This window comes from Coloeus monedula (genome assembly GCF_965178545.1).
Source record: "Coloeus monedula genome assembly, chromosome: Z".
In the NCBI taxonomy this organism is placed as follows: domain Eukaryota; kingdom Metazoa; phylum Chordata; class Aves; order Passeriformes; family Corvidae; genus Coloeus; species Coloeus monedula.
The window spans coordinates 43698274-43718091 of record NC_138822.1 but is presented as its reverse complement, the minus strand read 5'-3'; the positions used below and the strand labels follow the sequence as shown (position 1 = coordinate 43718091).

The 19818-nt window shown below is 37.2% G+C and overlaps 1 protein-coding gene across 3 annotated transcripts in view; it reads left to right on the top strand.

Moving 5' to 3' along the window:
- The window catches only part of LOC309584668 (transducin-like enhancer protein 1), a 71864-nt gene extending 59105 nt beyond the window's left edge, over positions 1-12759 (top strand). For all 3 annotated transcript variants that reach the window (XM_082300830.1, XM_082300829.1, XM_082300828.1), the window contains exons 15-20: positions 7390-7639; positions 9309-9556; positions 11239-11386; positions 11745-11895; positions 12307-12383; positions 12546-12759. In XM_082300830.1, the coding sequence (XP_082156956.1) occupies positions 7390-7639; positions 9309-9556; positions 11239-11386; positions 11745-11895; positions 12307-12383; positions 12546-12653 (982 nt within the window). In that variant the 3' untranslated portion in view covers positions 12654-12759. The remainder of the gene's footprint in view (positions 1-7389; positions 7640-9308; positions 9557-11238; positions 11387-11744; positions 11896-12306; positions 12384-12545) is intronic.
- The last annotated feature ends 7059 nt before the right edge of the window (positions 12760-19818 follow it).

The following is a 19818-nucleotide window of genomic DNA, read 5'->3' as shown; positions in this document are numbered from 1 at the left end:
TTCATCCTTTCTGGGGGAAGTTAAGGGGACTACAGACTAAATGGTAAATAGTGGTAAAATGTGTTAGATAAAAATATATTGAAACTAGAATTTGCAATACACTGAGGATAAATGTGCAGTGCAAACTTGCAGACTCCTTGTCTGGCACTTCTTTTATCAGGCATGGGAGTCTGCAACTGATGACAGTGGGTATCTGGAGTGGTTACTTCAGCAGTAGATAACACACCTTGCATAATGGAGCAAGCTATTTAGACCGTTTGTGTGAGTGCAGCTGGAGAGCAAAAGGATGATGGAGCAGTTGTGGAGCAGGTAGTGCATAGGTGTAGAAGAATTTTCACAATAAGTTCTTTTTATTTAAATGTTTTAGTTATTGATGAAGCAGTTGTTAAATAAAATACTTCAGTGATGCTGTGACTTCTTGATGTTGCAATAGAATAAATTCAGCAGCATATATGAAATGTTTCAGTCATCTGGCTTTGTTAGACCATTGACCCTAAGCTTTACCAGTGCATGAGCATGACTCATGCATGCATGACCTCTAAAAATATGCAATTAATGTTTAGGTATTTCTGGACAAGTATTCTAAGTGGGTACTAACAGAGCAAATGTAACTCAGCTGTTCTTCTGGACAGAATGAGGCAGAGAGAATTCTAACAGTTTTTTCAACACTCTGTTAGAACCTGTTCTTTGTTCATACTTGGCAGTCAGTCCTGACTTCTCTTTCAACAGGAACTTGCAATTAGAGTAGTTTTTCTCTACCTAGGTACTTACATAATTTTGAAACTTTCTTAACACTTTGCACTTTCTGTGCAGGATGTTCATGTTGCATAATGCCTACTTACCAATCTAAATCTAATTTTTCCTTTTGCAGTTTCACAAAACATTTAGAAACTATTATTTTTAGGATGCTGTCTAAGTTATCAGGCTGTGGTGAAAGTCGTATACTCACATATTTCTGTTTGCTTTAATTTTGGACTCCTATTAGTAACTAGTGATACCTTGTAATGTCAGTCTTGCAATGCAAACATCCTTGAAAGGATACCAGATTAGAGGCAAAAAAGTGTATCTTTTCTTCTGATCTTTTCCTATAACAATAAGAAAGCAGCAGACTAAGTCTGGAAAGCCATCCTGAATGTGTTTTTGTGGTTATCCACCGTACTTCTGAGAACAGGGTTAGCTATCTGTTGGCAGTGTGAGAAACCTGTTAAATCATGGTTTTACTTAAAGTTGGTGGTGTGTTGACAAGATTACTGAAGTGAGGGCTCAATGAGTTGGTGTTGTGTATCAAATGTTGGTGTATTTAAATTTAGTGCAGTAAGGATCAGGCTTTGTACCCAAAACTCAGACACTTTCTTGCTGACTTTCATGGAATTTGGCATACTTAAATAAAATGCTTGTTGAAATCGCATAATCAAGTGGCTGTAAGTTTTTACTTCTGGACAAGTATATTCATAAGCTTTCAATGATGTATTTCATTATTATGATGAAGCAGTTGTGGAGCAGGTAGTGCGTAGATGTAGAAGAGTTTTCACAGTAAGTTCTTTTTATTTAAATGTTTTAGTTATTGATGAAGCAGTTGTTAAATAAAATACTTCAGTGATGCTGTGACTCATTGATGTTGCAATAAAATTCAGCAGCATATATGAAATGTTTCAGTCATTATTGCTTTGCAATATTTTATATTGTAAGCTATTGAAGCCTATTTTTGTTCAATAAGAAATTTTCTGTGACTGAGTTCTAGTTGTTACACTGTTGAAGACAAAAGGACAGCATATGTATGCAACCCTATTTTGTATCCTGGTAATTTAGCTAAATTACTGTCTGGAGCAGGAAGCTGTGTGGGGGCTGTTTAGGTTTTTTTAATGTTTTTACCACTTTATTCTCACTGCTTCATATACTGCCTACTTTGATACATACTCCCTAGTTTCCACTTCATTTAATGTGTTCTGCAATGTTTGAGGTTTTTTGTGGTCATGTTACTTGTACATTTCTACTAAAATTACTTCTTTGCTTATTGTAGTGAAGCAAGCCTAAAATTCCATAAACTCATCTGTTATCTTTCCATTGACAGCTATAAGATAATCTCCTGTTTTAGTCTAGATTGGCTAGAAGCTGTCTGCTGACTGCAGCATCTCTGAGTATCTCACCTACTTTAGGTTTTTCTCCTGTATTTTCTGTACAGAGCAGATATAATTGTGCAAACTGGTGGAGTACACCTTGTTTATTTTAAAAGTAGGCCTTTTTCTTGAGTGCAAATACGGTGTCACATTGAATTCTTTTTATTAGATGTGAAGTTTTAGTGAGTCTTGTTGCAAGTGGTACAGAGAATTTTCAAATTCAACTATTGAATCCCCACTCCTGTATGCTTAAGGCTGCACATTTTTTATCAACGGTTATGCTTATACTGCTTTTTCACCCAAAAGAAAATTATATTCCCTTGTTTCAGAAGGACAGACACTTCTGATAGCACCCAGGTTTTTTTAACCCTTGTACATTCTGAGATCTGTTCAAGACCTGCTTGTTAGAAAAATTAGTAGCCCGTTAAAAACCCACTTGGACATGAATATGTGGTGTCTGAGTCCTGAACTCTTGTTTTAACGCATTTAATTATACCCTGGACTATAAGTTTTTGGTGTGTTGATCTAATAATTTTTTTTTTGCTTTGCATGGTCTTTCTGGCAAGTACCTAGCTTTTAGTTTTCTATAGCTGCTAAATTAACATTCTTATGGATTTCTGGTTTGTGTGAACCATGCCTTCTAATAGCTGGATCGTGGACTAAAGATAGATTTTCAAGATTAGTGTTAAGATTTATGTCCACAGTATTGCTTCACTGGTGTCTAAAATTCTGAATTAATGGTAGTATTGAGGACAAATATATATTCTCAGCATGTTTTCCCAGACAGTAAAAAAACCTGAAAATACATGTTTCTCATTTTAGTAGGAAAGGGAAACTTTACGTGGTAAATGTTCAATCTTTCTCCATCTAGTTGTAAGATGACTTTTCATTGTATTTTTGGAGAGGTGTACTATACTCTTTTGGAATTGCTAGATTTCAGTTCTGCTGAACTGAACTCTGGTCTTCAGATCTTCATACTTGCACAGTGAATGTACAGTGAGAGATATTGTAAAAGAAGGCTAATTTTACTGTATTATAGGAGATTTATGGGTGTGTGCATCCCTGCCATGTATCTCTGGCTAGAATTATTTGGTGACATGTATGAAGATGAAGATTCAGTTATTTCTGTACAAAAACCTCTATCCTTATTTCTTGGCATTTTGTTCTACATGATGAAACAACACTCTCAGATATTCAGTTTTCTGTGATAACTACAATTAAAAATGAGCTGGAGTGCAAAGAAAAGCTGAAAGCAAAATGCACTCATGAGTGGAAGGAACTTTTTGCTTTTGCGTTTTGCTGTCGGGTATTGTTGTGCTAGTCAAAGAAGTCTGCTTGAAGGGATGAAGTGGAAGTTTTGAGGGATTTTTGTTTTAAGGCATGGTACTTTAGTAGGCAGGAATTGTGAGCATCTGTATATCAATCTGAATACTTAGTGTAGCTGGCAGGTAGTTTAGTTAATTTGCTATATTCTTGGGTAGTGAATTAATTATCCTGATTTCTCCTCATCATGTCAGATGATACTTGCTATATACTTACTTGGAAATGGGAGATTTAAGCTGAGAAACTGGTCTGTATTAGTATCACTTAACTATGTTGCTGTGCATAGGAACTCTGCAGATTCTCAGTACTGCTTTCACGCACATGAGGAGAATTCTCTGGATGCAGTAATTCAGAAGAATATTTCCATTATTCTGAAATAATATAAGTGACAGTACATTATTTCTTAGAACTCTTCTAAGTAAAAGGCATGGAAGTTTGTCTTGTAATTGTTCTTTTCAAAATATTCAGTTAATTAAAAGTGTATATTTACATATCAGTTGATATGTACTTAGCTTGTTTTATGTTAAATTTTAATTGCATTTGTATAAGATAATTTTCTTTGTTTGTTGTTAGCCCAACACAAGGAAGGACTCTCCTTTGACCAAAGAGGGATGATCATGTAATCCATGATTGGATAGCTGTCTTTTATACAGGCAGACTGCTCTGAGACAGAAATCTGTGATAGTCATGAGCCTAAACAGCAGTTTCTGGCATACATGGTCAGTTCTAAAAGAAAAATGGAAGGTCAAGTGGTGGCTGTTAAGAAATCCTGAGCTTTAGGGAACTCAAGAATTTGTCAGATTTTGCTAGCTGTTGACTCTTCTGAGGTTAGACAATGGAAATTCTTGTCACTTTTGAGCATTGAGGCCTGTGAATATGTCTAGTGCATTAAAAATTGAGTCTTCTGTAGGTGTAGGAAGTCCAGTCCTTCCCAGAAGTAGCAGGCCCTCTGTGATGGTGACCTGATGAAAAGGAAGCCAAGGGCAGCAGTGACTGAGCTGCAAATAGTCATTTGCACTGCTGTCTCCAGTTGTGTGTTCTTCTGGAGACAGACACTTTCCTTGTCTAGGGAGTGTCAGCCTGGCAAACGATGCAAGTTTTTTCAAGGTTAAAAGGTATTGTGTAACAAAGTTATACCATAATATCTAGCAGATACAAGCACTAATCTATCATACCGTAAGTATGCTGGCAGTGGTGATATTAGCATTACATGCCACATGTCTTCAAGCAAACAGGAACATTTACTGTTTTGCTTGCTTGTCTTGGCAGAGGGATTTGGCAAAGTGTAGCTGTTTCTTTCTACAGTGGATTGCAGATAACTTGCATTGTAGAAAAAGCTGTCTTGGCTTAGTAGGAAACTATCGTTGGTCTGTTTGTTAGGCCATCAAACACATCCTGATCAACTAGTCTTAGAAGCAAATGCTAAAAAAAGAGTGACTCCTTCTATGATCAGTTTAGCCCCACTTTAAACACAGACATACTTATGAAATTCTGCATTATTAAAAATACACTGGGTAGGCCTCTGATGTTTCAAAGCATAAGAGTCATTACAATTCTACAGTAAACAGGAAGTACTTGAAAAATATTTCTATTGTCTTCCTCATGCCCCATCTCAGCAAGAACTGAGAAGCTCTATGTATGCACCTAAGCACTTCAAAACACTAATTATTTAGGTATTTTGACTTGAACAGAACATTTAAGCTGTAACCTTCAAATAAAAAAAAGTCATGGACAAGTAGATTATTCTCTTGAACGTGCTGGAAAAAATTGCCTAATACTTGCTTAATTGTTTTGCTTCAGTCCATGATAAAAGCAAGGGCGGGCTGAAACTTCAAAGTTGCACAGTTCTGTGTACTCTTACTGCTAACAAATATTCTGCAACTGACTTTGATCTGGAGCCCAGGATGAGGCCAAGCTTTTCAGTGTCTTAAATGTTGTGACTCTTCAGTTGGATTGTGTAGATGAACCTGAGCAGTTGTTCAGCCTCAAGCAGACTTGTTGCCACTCCTGTTCTGCTTTCTCTCCCATCCTGTGACTGATCTGTTTAGTGAATAGCTACTTTGGGACAGTCTTGTCTCTATTCTTCACAGGAAGGAATGGATTTCTAGTTAAACCTTTATCATTACTATAATTCTTCATACAAAAACCCAGAAAGGGTCCCATGGGACAAAATATATTTGATATACTGTGTGCCTTGTATAAATGTACGAGAGTGAACTTTGCACTTCCTTTCTTATCTTACATTTCCCATTCCTGACATTCCTATGACAGAAAGATCTGCCATCTTTTGCACTTGCTCATCCTCTATTTTTGGGTATTCTCTGAGCAAGCTTTCTGCTCTTACATCCAACCATGAAACAAGAATGAGTACAGGAATTGCATATATATGCACTATTAATTTCTTCTTTTTAGGAGCAGTTACTGTTAACCAGTTTTTACCTTTCACTTAAGAAAAAACTGTGATATTGCATGGATTGACTGTTACCACTGTTACTTTCTGTATGAAAGAGCTGTAGTGTTCTTTCATCTCTCCTCACTCTTTTTCAAAGGAATACTTATGCCCAGGAGCAGAGCAAATTCAGTTGCTTTGTGATGTCTGTTCCAGAACCAGGCATCTTCCTTGTTCTTTCATTTCAAACTGTGTGATACTTGGGGACATGTAATAAAATATGTTGAAAATACTAATTTATTATTCAGAACAGGAGATTAAATAGGAATGTCTATTGTTGGGTTCTTGGAAGATGGATGTGATAGTAATAGTTGGCTACAGTGATTGAAGATTTCTGAGGAAGAAAGTAGATTTGGAAAAGAAAGGGAAATCCTGAACAAAAGAATATATTAGAAAAATAAATGTTTTAGTAGGGAGATGGCAGCTCATTAGTGAAAAAAAAGTATACTCATCTCTCACAATTTTTTCCACTTTGGCCTCTTGAAGGATGCTGTTAATGTAACAACATTAAAAGCATGAACTATGGGTTCACTTACAACAGAAGTAACAGAAAAGGAGCTCACTAGTATAGCAAAAATCAGCCTTTTACAGCAGTATTTTCATTATTTAAAATAAGCAAACAACCCCCCCTGCTCCTGAAACCTTTATTAGTTGGTGTTTGTGCCCTTGTCCTTGAGTAGAGCTGACTTTAAACTTTTTAGTGACCATGAAAATATAATTTCATGTACTTTCCCCAAGGAAGAGTGCTTTTCTTCAGTGCTGGAATGTCACTTCCTCAAGCCTCAGTTTCTGTAAACTTGAATCATGCAATGAATACAAATAAAAGGTATTTCAGAAGTGCCAAAAGTACCTTGAAAATGGAGCCTTTCGGGTTTTCCAATGTACTTATTCAAGAAAACATATTTATGAGAAGATTATATCAGCTTTCTGATGAAATGTGTGTGCAACCACTCTATGTGTTTCTGTTTAAAGCACTACTTACCGGCTAGAAAGAGAGGTATATGAGCACAGCGAGTGATGATGTTAAAGATGAGGTGCAGGAATCAAGCAAAACTTTGGCTTGTGGTCCTGCAAGGCAAAAGGTACAAGCCTCATGGAAAGATGAGAGTAGTGCCTGGTTAGGGACTGCTGCTATAGGACTTGTGGTGTTGAGACTTGGAACTGCTAGCTAGAAACCAGGGCCTGAAAGATCTTTTGATTATCTAAGTGGCTGAGGGATAGCAGCTGTGACCTTCATCTGTAGAGTTAAGGGTGGAATTTAACCTGCTTTGCCATTACACAAATACGTCAGCTGAGGCAAGCTGAAAATTTCTATTGTGAATCCTTGTCTCTTTCTGAGGTTTCATCTGCCTATATTACTTGGCACTGTAGCTCTGATTTTTGTGAGATGATTGGCAAAGAATTAAAATTTAAAATACTGTGTTTTTCTTGCACTGTAGTTCTGCAACGGCTGCTTTTTAAAATTGTTTTGTCTTCTCTCTTCTTTCCCTTCCCCAAAAGAGCCTACTCCTTTCATGTTACTGCAGATGGTCAGATGCAGCCAGTTCCTTTCCCTCCTGATGCCCTCATCGGTCCAGGAATCCCTCGCCATGCCCGTCAGATCAACACTCTGAACCACGGGGAAGTTGTGTGTGCAGTTACCATCAGCAATCCCACGAGACACGTGTACACGGGTGGGAAGGGGTGTGTCAAGGTCTGGGACATCAGTCAGCCTGGCAACAAGAGCCCTGTGTCCCAGCTGGACTGCCTGGTAGGTGAACCGGAATTTATGCAGAAGGGTAGCTTCTCCTTAGAGACTCAAAAAAAAAAAGCTATCCTTGTTTGGATTTTGTTCATATTAAAAGGAAACAGCAGGCAGATCTGTTTCCTGGTGTCCTTTTTTTTTTTTTTTTTTTCATATATGACAGTGCTACAGAGAATAGTGCTGATTTGTTTAATGATAATTATCACTAAGGGTCAAATAACTGATTAAATCACATTTTTGAATAGAATGTGTATGTCATGTTTTTGACTTTTTTTTCCCATTCTAGTTATACTGATTATTTCTGTGCATGAGTTTAAAAGGAATGTAGCTTGTATGCAGGGCTGCAGAGAACCTTCCTAGGTCTTTCACTCATACGAGTAAAAACCTCATTTTTGTAAGGTGCTGGTAACCACATACTGAAATAATGTGATACACTACCAAAGGTTACTTTAAGTTTTGCTATGTCTTTTGTTCATGATCCGCTAATTATACATACAGGCTAGTTGTTTTCACATGTGCAGGATACGGACTGGGTGCAATGGTACAGGTAGCTGAAAAGCTAACTCAAAAAAGGTGATAGTTCAATAAGAGATGCTTCTACTTAGAAGCAGCAGAGAGGTTTGTGCAGTGTTAACTGAGAAGACTTAATGTTGTCAAGCATAGCAATATGTACTGGAAATGAAAATTCTAGCTTCAGTGTTGATCCAATTAAATGTGGTGGGGGTTTGGGGGTTTTTCACCCTTTATCCTTTCTATACTGCTATCATTTTGTAATTGCCTAGTAGTAACAGTGCAGTTGAATGGGTATTCTGTTCTGTGGCAGGTATCTGTCTGGATGCAGAGCCTTAATTTTAGTTATGGAGCAGTAATGACTGATTAAGCGAACATTTCCACTGCCCTACTTACTTCTCCTTTGCTGCAAATTAAAAAAAAAAAAAAAAAATCATAGTAGGAATGCTGTTAACTAATTCCTGCAGTGTTTTTTCCTGTGTCTTGAGTTACAGATCTTAACCATCAATTTTGTAAAAAACTGCTGCCAGTCAAGGAAGGCTGTAATAAGGAAAGGTAGAAATGTCTTCTGTCACTAACTTCCCCACACAGTACCTCTCAAATCAACAACAGTATCACAAATGAGAGATCAATAAGTACAATAAGAATCACGTTGAACAACAAAGGACCAACATAAATACAGGACCAGTACAGGAATCCTTAATCTTTTAACTTTAATACTGTGAATACAAAATTGTATTTGAAAGAAAAATTCAAAAATCTGAAGGGCATGAGACTTGAATGACATTTTCATATAGGGTTGTTAAATGCCAAATAAAAGGTCATTTGCTTTAGTATTTCTATTGTTGGTGACCTTCACTGATGGAGTACCTTTGCAGAAAAACAAGCTTACTTTGGCTCTGTTTTTATGTAATGAGATAGAAACCTTGCCATTCATCAGGTTTGAAACAGAGTAGACTGTGACAACAGGAGTCTGCAGTTTTAATTTCTGCACCTGCAGTTTCTAATTAGTGACAAGAAGTAGGTGTTTCAAACCTTATAGGATCTCCTGGTTCCTCTTCAGTAATGGAAAAAGTAACAAACTGTTTAAAGCTTTGATGCAGTCAGAATTATATTAGTGGTCATTACTGGCAGGCACGTAACTGAGATGATTTGTGTTGTACAGAACAGAGATAACTACATCCGCTCCTGTAAATTGCTGCCCGATGGATGCACCCTGATTGTTGGTGGGGAAGCCAGCACATTATCCATTTGGGACCTGGCAGCTCCAACTCCTCGCATCAAAGCAGAACTGACATCCTCAGCACCTGCCTGCTATGCTCTGGCTATCAGCCCTGATTCCAAGGTGTGCTTTTCCTGCTGCAGTGATGGGAACATTGCAGTGTGGGATCTGCACAATCAGACACTGGTCAGGTGAGTTGTTGTTTACAGAAAATTTTAATAGGAGTTACTCTTTGGACAGTTACATAAATATTTATCTCCCTGAATAGGGTTCATGACAGGAAAGTAAATAGTGCCTGTTATTCAAAGGAGTGGTTTACACCCCAGTTAGGCAGAAACTAGTTTTGGTAGCTTCAGTCTAGTCTTGGAAGATGTGTTTTCAGGGCCTAATGGGTTGTCTGTCACCTACTGTAGTCAATGTAAAAACAGTGTAAAAACTCCTGTGGGTTTCTGCATCCTTGCTGATTTGTTATTGGGATAGACTGAACATGCCTTTTAAGGAACACTTTGAGGGTTGTTCTTTTCCTTTGTCTTAAGCCTTGTTATGTAAAGAAGAGTATTTTCAATTCTTACTTAGTGATGGTAAGTAGTAAAATTAATCTTACAAACATATTTGAAAGGGTGGATCCTCTCAGTTCTTTAGGAAAGCACAGGGGCTTACAATAAGCTAAAATTTAGCTTATGCTTACCAAAGTAGTGGTGGCTTACAATATTTTGAGAAGAGAGAGTCTAATTAGGGAAAGGCCATGTTACCTGAAAAGTTCTGAACACAAAAATTACAGAATACACTTAGTCTGCTGTGTTTCAATTAATCTTCCTGTATATCCATAATTAGCTGAAAATTACATGCAGAGAGTCATGTTAATGTGCATGCAAATTTTACTTTCTGTTGAACTTTTAGGTCAATAAATACAATTTTAGTTTTATAAAGTTTTCAGAATGCACATGACAAAGTTAGTCCCTGTAAAGGTGCACTCTGTGGCATCTATACACATCTATGAATGTCTTGCTTTTTAAATGTTTGCTGTATGTGTTCCCACCACTTGCTGGCTGATCTTGCTGATTGATAACACATGGAATTTTGAGACCAGAGCTACTAAACAAAACGTGCAGTGTGACTTTTCTGTGGCAGGTTCTTGGTGATTCATACCCTTCATTCCCAAGCTAGTTGTCTTTTCCCCACCCGCCCTTCACCTTTCACATTGAGGCATAGGACTTGCTAAAGCTAATTGCTGATGAAAAATGCAGGAGCCTCAGAATGCTTTTGCCAAAGGATTAAGAAAAACTTGAGATGACCTTCTCGTTGCTGAAAGCTGAGAGTTGCTAATGAGAAGGTTATAAAACCAACTACACCATTTAGATTTTTGTAATCTCCTGCCACAGAGACTGCAACTTTGTGGCTCAGCAATGCTTGTGTTTAACTATCTGGATCTCTATCTGGATCCCTTTCTATTAGTATATCTGCTTGTTATTTATCTTCTTGACTTGCAGCCAAAGAAAAATACAGGAGCTGGTTTCTGAAATCGGAAGTTTTATTCCCTGACTGCTTTGATTTAATCCAAGTTAGCCTTAGTGATTTTAATATTCTCACAAGTGGGTTTGGTTGTCTTTTTTTTTTTTTTTTTTTTTCAAAACCTGATAGGAAATATTTGACTTTATTCAGCTAGCCATGATGCAATTCATTCCTCTAGCACCTGGAAAATGTTTTTGTAATACTGGTATTTAGTGCTCAGTGAGAGGGAGGGGCTGATTCTTGCTCATCAGCAGACACAGAAGAGATGACACACATGTACAGAGTCCAAAACTAACACCACAACAGTGTTTACCTTGAGCTCTGGCAGGAAATCATTATTCAATCTGGTTTGTTTTATCAGGCAATTCCAGGGCCACACAGATGGAGCCAGCTGTATTGACATTTCTAATGATGGTACCAAGCTCTGGACAGGAGGTTTGGATAACACTGTCAGATCCTGGGACTTGAGAGAAGGGAGACAGCTACAACAGCATGACTTCACATCACAGGTAACTGGATTTTCCTACTGCTTGGGGCAGTGTGTGGGGTGGAAAGGAAACCCTTAGGATCAAAGGTAAGATCGAGCCCAGTGTTCCCTCTCTTTCTTTTGGCTGCTCACAACGCAGCTTTCTTATGTGCTTAGATTATAGAAGAAAATGATAGCCTGACACTATTCTTTTCCTATTTTTGTAAGTTAAAAGGTAAAAACATGGGTTATTTAGTTACTTGAGTTTTGAACTACAGTTTTGCTACTGAACTTGAATTTGCCCTTATCTCTCTGTCTCCCTCTCCCAAATAATTTTAACTGCAGAAAAAAGTTATCTGTAGGAAAAAAATTAGAAGTTGTAAATATGGTTTAATTTTCAGATATTTTCCCTTGGTTATTGTCCTACTGGTGAATGGCTAGCTGTGGGAATGGAGAGCAGCAATGTCGAAGTGCTACATGTAAATAAACCAGACAAATATCAACTGCACCTTCATGAGAGTTGCGTATTGTCACTCAAGTTTGCTTACTGTGGTAAGTTGCCCTGAACATAGAACTGGAGCTCTTAATTCATATATTGCTGATTAGTTATTTCATAGTCATTAGTTATTACATCTCAGTTCCTTAAGTAATGCATAAATATCTTCGCTTTATCAATTCAAATGCACTTATCTACAAACAACCATCTGTTTATCTAGTGGCTGTTGTGAGGATTGATTCATGTGTAAAAAGCTATTTCTGTTTGAAGAGTTAAGAGATTTCCTAGTATGTAGCACACTGTAAACGCACAGAGTGTCCACATTGATTGTAAGCAAAAGTACTGTGTTGATTAGTGGTAAGAACTTCTATAGAGGTAATTAGTTAACAGATTGATGTGAATTGAAGACCCAAAATTTGTCAGACATGTCTTTCATGTTTTTGTAATCCTTCTGGTTTATATTCTAGGTAAATGGTTTGTGAGTACTGGGAAAGATAACCTTCTTAATGCATGGAGAACTCCTTATGGAGCCAGTATCTTCCAGGTGAGGATGATATTGCTTTTAATGAAAAAAAAAAAAAAACATGCAGAGTCCCAAGAGTGGACTTGGATATCTTCATATATGTGATCTACCCAAAATGGGATACTGAAATGAGGGCAACAGACTTCTTTTTAATGATGAAAAATATTTCTATTTTTCTTCTAGTCCAAAGAATCTTCATCAGTGCTTAGCTGTGACATCTCTGTGGATGATAAGTACATAGTCACTGGCTCTGGAGACAAAAAGGCTACAGTCTATGAAGTTATCTACTGAAAAATATGACGGGGATATTCTTTTAGAAGTTGAACTGGGCCAAAATTGTTCTTAATTGCAGACGTAGAAAGGTTTTGAATTTTTGAAAGGAACACAAGTGTTGAGGTTCCAGACCTTGCCATGAAACTACTCCAATTTTTCAAAATAGAAGGCAACATCCAGCAACTAAATATTGGCTACGTGGACCAGATGGAACACAGAGGCAAGATGGACAGATGTAGCCTAGGTTTTTGACATAATTTTTAAAAGCCAAGTCTACTGAAGAATGTTGGAGCCTTTTATTTTTTTTTCTTTGTGACCTCATGCAAATTGTTCTCATTACCTGAATATGGGGGATAAATACCTTTCTGTTCCTTGCAGTTCAAGTTGCATTCTATCCTGTGTAGAGCAGCAGTGTCTCAGATGAACTTGTTTCCTGGTTTTGCATCTTGTGAAATGTTTTTGTATTTTTGTTGAAGGTCAAACATTTGTACAAATTGTAAATATATTTAGTTTACTACAGTAAAGGCTTTAGTACGAACAACCAGTCTTCCCCCTTGTCCCCTCCCTGCTTGCCCTGCTTATTTAAAATTAAAAATCTTTTGGGGATATAAGTACCTTTTTAGAAGCAAAAGCAAACACTATGTATAGTTTGAAAATGGTGTCTTATTCTTTATAACTATTCTTAGATTCCTTTATCATACTTCAAAGTAGTTGATTTGACATACTAGGGTATCAAGTCCAGTAGATACTGTCTTGTTCTACAGAAAACTTAAAAAGGCAGTTTTGTACTAATTATAGTGTAAATATAAAAATTGAACATTTCATAAAGCTGTTCAGTTAAAGTTCATTCTGATGTCCCATGTATATGTTCTTTGGCAGATACAGTAATATGTGCCTGATCATAACTCATTTGGTCATTTCTCTACAAGAGGAGGTGACTTCCCTGTCCTTTTTCCCCCAGCTGAACAGAATTCATGTGAGACTGCATTTCAACTAAGTACATCAGAGCCTTTATTCGTTAACTGAGGGTGTCTGTGATTAGATAAGCTAGATAAGTTGCACCCTTCATGTTTTACAGAGAAGTGGTAGTTAATGACCATTTCCTTTTTAAAGTCTTGTCTATACTTAGATACTCAGGTAAATTTAACTAAATTACCAAAAGTGTGAGTTTTACAGGGGATTGCTTAAAGACGTTAAATACTTGCAGGGTTGCAAGTGAAGTGAATTAACCTAAACTAAGTTAAACTCGCCTCTTAATTTCTTGTGAGAATATTGACTAAGAAGGATTTTGATTTTCAACTAATCCACTCTACAAATTAATTAGAATTAATTTTCCTGAGTGTCCCATATTATGCAGGCCTGTAGGCTCTATGTATTCATGCTGAGCAACTTTTGAGTCCTTTCCACTGTCACATCAGTGTGTGACATCTGTGAAGAGCCATGCTAAGCAGTCAGTTACCAAAGCTATGCATCTTCAAGTTTTCTTGGTGTACTCAAGAGCAATGGATGAGGAGAGAATGTGTTCACTTTATTTAACTATTATTTTTTCAGTTTAACATGTTCTGCCACTGTGTGCTAGACAACAAACTTTGCTATTGCACTGGTGAGGGTCATGCATTTCCTACATTCTGTAATTTGGTTAGAATTTCTATTGCTAATGGAGAGTACAGATGAACAGAAGAATATCTTTGAACAACTAATTCAGATTACACAAACTGGCAGACAGAAGAGCTGCTTTCTCATTTTGCTAGCATTTGACAATGGCCTAGGTCCCTGCTCTTTCAAAGACACATAGCTAGGAAGAAACAAGTTTGACTGACAGATGCATTGATTGGATAAAGAATTTTTCATCTGGGGGCAAATTTTATCTCAGTTAGTAGTCTGAAGAGACACTGGCTTTCTTTTCAATTTACATAACCATTCTACTGAAACCACTTTATAGCATCTAGATGTGTAATAGCCTTAATGGACTAACATTTCATTTGGAATGTAGAATGTTACCCATTCAGGATAATCTGGTCTCCTATACATTTAAAATTAGCCTCAATCCATATGTATCCATATATATCTTTGTTGATTACTATTCTGTTAATTTGTATCTGTATGAAATGACAGACCAGTTTAGGTGCTGGTCATGTTGCTTTCATAGTGGGGCAAAAAGCAGAATCATCAGGCTTTTCAAAGAATTAACTATATTTGCTACACTGAAATACTGAGAAGTGCCATGCCATTTTTAAAAGGTGAAGTTTTAAAAAATCAAGTATTTACTAGATTATTGATTTTTACACTTTTCATATTGAAGTTTCTCTGAACATCTGGCTCTGCCAGTGATCACTGACTTTAGCAGCACCCACAAATTTGCTTTAGTTAGGATGTTTTTGATTTTTGCCAAACTGCTATCACCTTGGCTTTTACTTTATAGGTATCCTTTTGCTGTTCTCTGAAGTTGATATCAGAGGAACCAAGAATGCAAGTATTCTAACATATCCATATGAATTGAAAAAAAACCACAAGTGTAATAGGTCTGCTATATGTTGCGACATAGTGCTTGCTAGTAAGATCACATTCTTGGCAATCAGGAGGTTCAAAATCATACTGTTAGGAAAATCATAAAATACCTTATTTTCTTGGCTTCTAGAATGCACAGTGTGTCAGAGCAGTTATGGAATCAGAAATGTATGCATGGAATGAATTTAATCATATTTGTACCATATATTTCTTGATTGTAATTAAGAAATTAATTCTTCCCCTCCTCCCCCCCCCCCCCCCCCGCCCATCATATCTACTTTAAGCCTTGAGTCTGAAAACTAGTGGATGCATCTGAAAACTTGTGGATGCATCATCCATACTTGTGGATGAGTAGTTCTCTCCATTTGTTGTTTCAGATTTCATTTAATGTTTATGAAACATCATGGGTTTTTTCATTTGTCAGACAGTAAAGCATATTCTACTTGCAGATGTAAGTTTTAATGAAAAGATAGATTCCCTGAACTCCTGGCATGTCTGCGTATGCAATTACCTACAAGATTTGAAACTTGTGGTGCTTGAAACTTCTGTAAGTTCTTGTAGCTCTGTGTAAAGTAGTGGGTGGAAATAATTGCTTGTTGAATGAAGAAACAGATCAACCGAGATCAGCAGCAGCAGCAGAAAAGGCACTAGAAAAACTATATGGGAAAAAGAAGTACGCCAGTAACTATTGCGTAGGTAATTAATTTTTTTTTGGGGGGGGGGGGGGGGAGGTCAATTTAATTACAGTCCTAAAAGATTCCTTTGGTTAGCCCTTTTTTGGGACAGTCTTTGTGTGCTGGGTGGCCCTCAGTATTCAGAGATGTCTGAATGCCACTCTGGCAAATGCTAGTGCTGGATAGAAGCAGGGAGTCCTTACAAAAGACATTTTGGATGTCAGTGCATACAATAACTGATGAAGAGGGGATTTGTGGTAATACCAATTCAACTGAAGAAAATTCTTTGCCAGCTTTAATATGTATATTTTGTATATGTGCGCTGGCATAACCCTTCGTAAATCAATTGTGCAGAAAATCATGGTATCATTCCACACAACGTATTTGTCAGTGTGTCAGACTTTCTTTTTTGATTATAATTCCAAGTAATGATAATTCCCCATGTTAGTCTACAAGCCACTGGTACCTGAGAGAGAATTTTCATCTACATTAGTTCTTTTTAACTCATTTGGCATTTCAAAGGCTTTTCTTCCTTTAAAGGAAAGAGGGAGCACTGAATGAATATGATTTTCATAGACCGTTACAACACGTGTTATTTTTTAATATTAACATCAATGTAGAATCTGTCATCTAGTCCCATATATACTACTGTGCATGAATGATTGACATCATTTTTGGGTCACATTTTTGCATTGATGATACAAGTAGAATTTTCAGAAGTTTCCAAGTTACTGAAGTAGCTTTAACTCACAAACTGACTTTTGGTTTTGGTGTTTAATTCTTGGTAGGGTTTTTTTGTTTGTATTTTTGTGGAACGACTAGCCCACTTATGAGCCTGTGGGATTATGTAGTCTAGTTAGAATAATCTTTCATATTTTCTACTATATTGGTGCAATTTTGAGTTGATGGGGAAGTTCCACCATTCCATTAATTAAGGAAGGTGGATTTTAAAGTTTTTGGGCTAAAGAGAAGTACTTACTTCTGATTTTGCATTACTGATAAAGTGTTTACTCCTTAAATCACTTCACTGGAGAATGTGGACTGGCTCCAACTCTGCTGTCTCCTTGAAGGATTTTATTTTTTTCTCCTACCACAAGTACACAGAAGGAATTTGAGAATGTAGGTCTATGTAAGACTTCAGTCATAGTGTCCTGCCAGACAGACATACTTTATTACATAATGGGGAAGGTGAAGCAACTCAGAGTTGAACCTAACAAACCAGAATGCAAGAGTTCATGGCAGGAAATAACATAGACAGAATCACATAATCACTTAGGTTAGAAAAGCCTTCCAAGATCTAGTCCAACCTTTGACTGAACATCACACGTCAACTAAACCATAGCATTTTGTGCTGCGTCTGGTTATTTCTTGAACACCTCTGGGAATGGTGACTCTACCACCTCCCTGGGCAGCCTACTCCAATGCTTAACAACTTCTTCCATGAGAAAATTCTTCCTGAGGTCCAACCTGAACCTCCCCTGACTCAGCTTGAAGCTATGTCCTCTTGTCCTGTGGCTGAGAGGAGAGGCTAACTGACATCCAACTCGTTACAACCTCATTTCAGGGAGCTGTAGAGGGATGAGGTGTCCCCTGAGCCTTTTCTCCCAGGCTAAGCAATCCCAGCTCCCTCATTTACTCCTTAAAAGACTTATGCTCCAGACCCTTCACCAGCTCCATTGCCCTTCTCTGGACACACCTCAATGTCCTTGTCACGAGTGGCCTGAACTGAACACAAGATTTGAGGTGCAGCCATTCCAGTGACAAGGACAGGGAAAATCCATTCCCTAGTCCTGCTGGCCACACTATTGCTGACACAAGCCAGGACTCCAGTGGCCTCCTTGGCCACCTGGTCACACTGCACACACACGGAAAATGAGAACACAGAAACACGTATATTTTAGGTGTAATCTAACATGCAATCCACGCAATTCACCTATAATGAGATTTCAGTGTGCAATTTCACTGACTTCTGTTTCTCTGTAAAGTTGTTAAAATGTTTCTGCGTAGTTATTCAAAGACACTTGAGCTGTGTGTTTGAACTGGAAGTGGACATTTCTTTGACATCCATAAACATCTAACCACCTCATCCTAAGAGGAAAGGGAGTTAAATCACAGCCAGTTCCCAACATTTACCATTACCTTTTATTTCTGTAGCTCAAGATCTGCTTCTAAGCAATTGATAATCCCATTTTCAGCAACATGCTCCCAAATGTCCCATTGCATCTTAAGTGCTTAGTGCAGTGTGGTAGATTTTGCTAGGGAAACCAGACATGTAAAAACTGGGTGCTTGAAAAATCTATCTTACTGACATTTCTGCGAAATTTACGCAGAGTTTCTGCTCAGCTATATAGGAGAGCTCACACACTGAAACATTTTCTAAATCAGCAAAAAGTAGGTTTTGAACACAATTTAAGCACATGGGTGGGCTTGGGTTCTTTTTGTTTTGGTTTGTGATTTTTTACTATTTTGTGTTGATTTATTTCTTTTTTTCTTCTGACAAATTTAAAAGTATAAATTGAATACAACAAGAAAACATGCAGGGAAATCAGAAGAATGAATAATAGTCTTCAGAGGGCAGAATGTTGTTGAAGATGCTGTATCTCAAAGCAAAGAACCTACTGCTTCTGTGATACATTAATTCTTGAGAGAGCTGGATTTCTATTTCCTGGAAGCTGAAGTGCTGGTCAGAAAACTGAATACCAAAAAATTTCTGTTGTGGGGACAAATGTTATTTTCGAATCTGAGCAGTGTTTTTTGTGGGGTTTGGGGTTTTTTTCCCATATTTCTTAGATCTGGGTCTCACAGCTCACTCCTAGAAGCTGAACAACAGTCTGTGTCCTTTCTGGCTCTATGCTCTACTATGCATTAGTAAGAATTTAGTTGCCTATTGATGATACTTAGAATACAGGAAAATCTGATTGAATATTTTAGTGGATAGCTGCATTGATTATATTGGGCAGTGTCTGCTGTAATGATTTCCCTTACTAAAACAAGCACTCAGAGATAAGATAGCTGCATTATTCTATATGATTTGTATTTTTATTGTTTATAGAATTGCTGAGTTGACTCTTCCCAGAAAAATTCTGTGGTGGCTTCTGAAGTAAAACTTAAAATTATGAGATCTTTCCTCTCCTATAATTTCACATGTGATTTTGCCCATATTTTTGTAAGGTTATGTTGATTCATAGAAGAGATGCTGCAAGGAACACTAGACAGTTCTATTGTGTACAGCTTGGCAAGGATTGCCTTTGCTATGTTCACAGTACAAAGGTATAGTATCTCTCAAACCCTGTTTCTATCTGTTTTCTGCCAAAAATGAATTTGAGGTGAAGATAACACATAGTCTGGAGACTAAGTAATCAAACATACTGTTATCATTATCCCTTTTGTATACTCTGTCATTAACATAGAAATTTGAGATGATAGCTTGTAACTGCAAACAATAAATCTGTTTTTCTTTCGAGCACTGATTTTAATGGCAGTTTAAAGAAGTTAACAAGCAGAATGAAGGGGTCATAAATGAAAGTTAACCCATAGCAGTGGAAGCTTAGAAATCCTTGTTACTTTCCTGGTAGTGAGCCTAATTTGTTTAAAATAAAACCCATCTGCTCATTTCACAGTCTTTGTCACATTTTCTTCAGTGATCCACAGTGGATTACCCCTTTACTTTAAAAATTGGCTGCAATTATGATAAGCTAGTAACTTATTTTGTGGTTTGCTGTAGCATGATATTTTGCAGAGCAAAATTTATTCTTTTTATTCTTAAAAAAAATAGTCACATATTGGGTTTTTTTGCAGTTGGACCCAATTTTTTAAAATTAGATTTCAAGTAAATATATAATCTGATGGCTTTGCAAATTCAAAATATTTTCTAATTGCTGATGACTCAGCCAAACACTACTGTTAAGTATGTAAATGTCCTTAATGTCAGCCTGGTATTTGCTTAGCATGCCATGCATGCAACAAAACTTTGGAGTGATTCAACTTTTGTGGCCGCATTA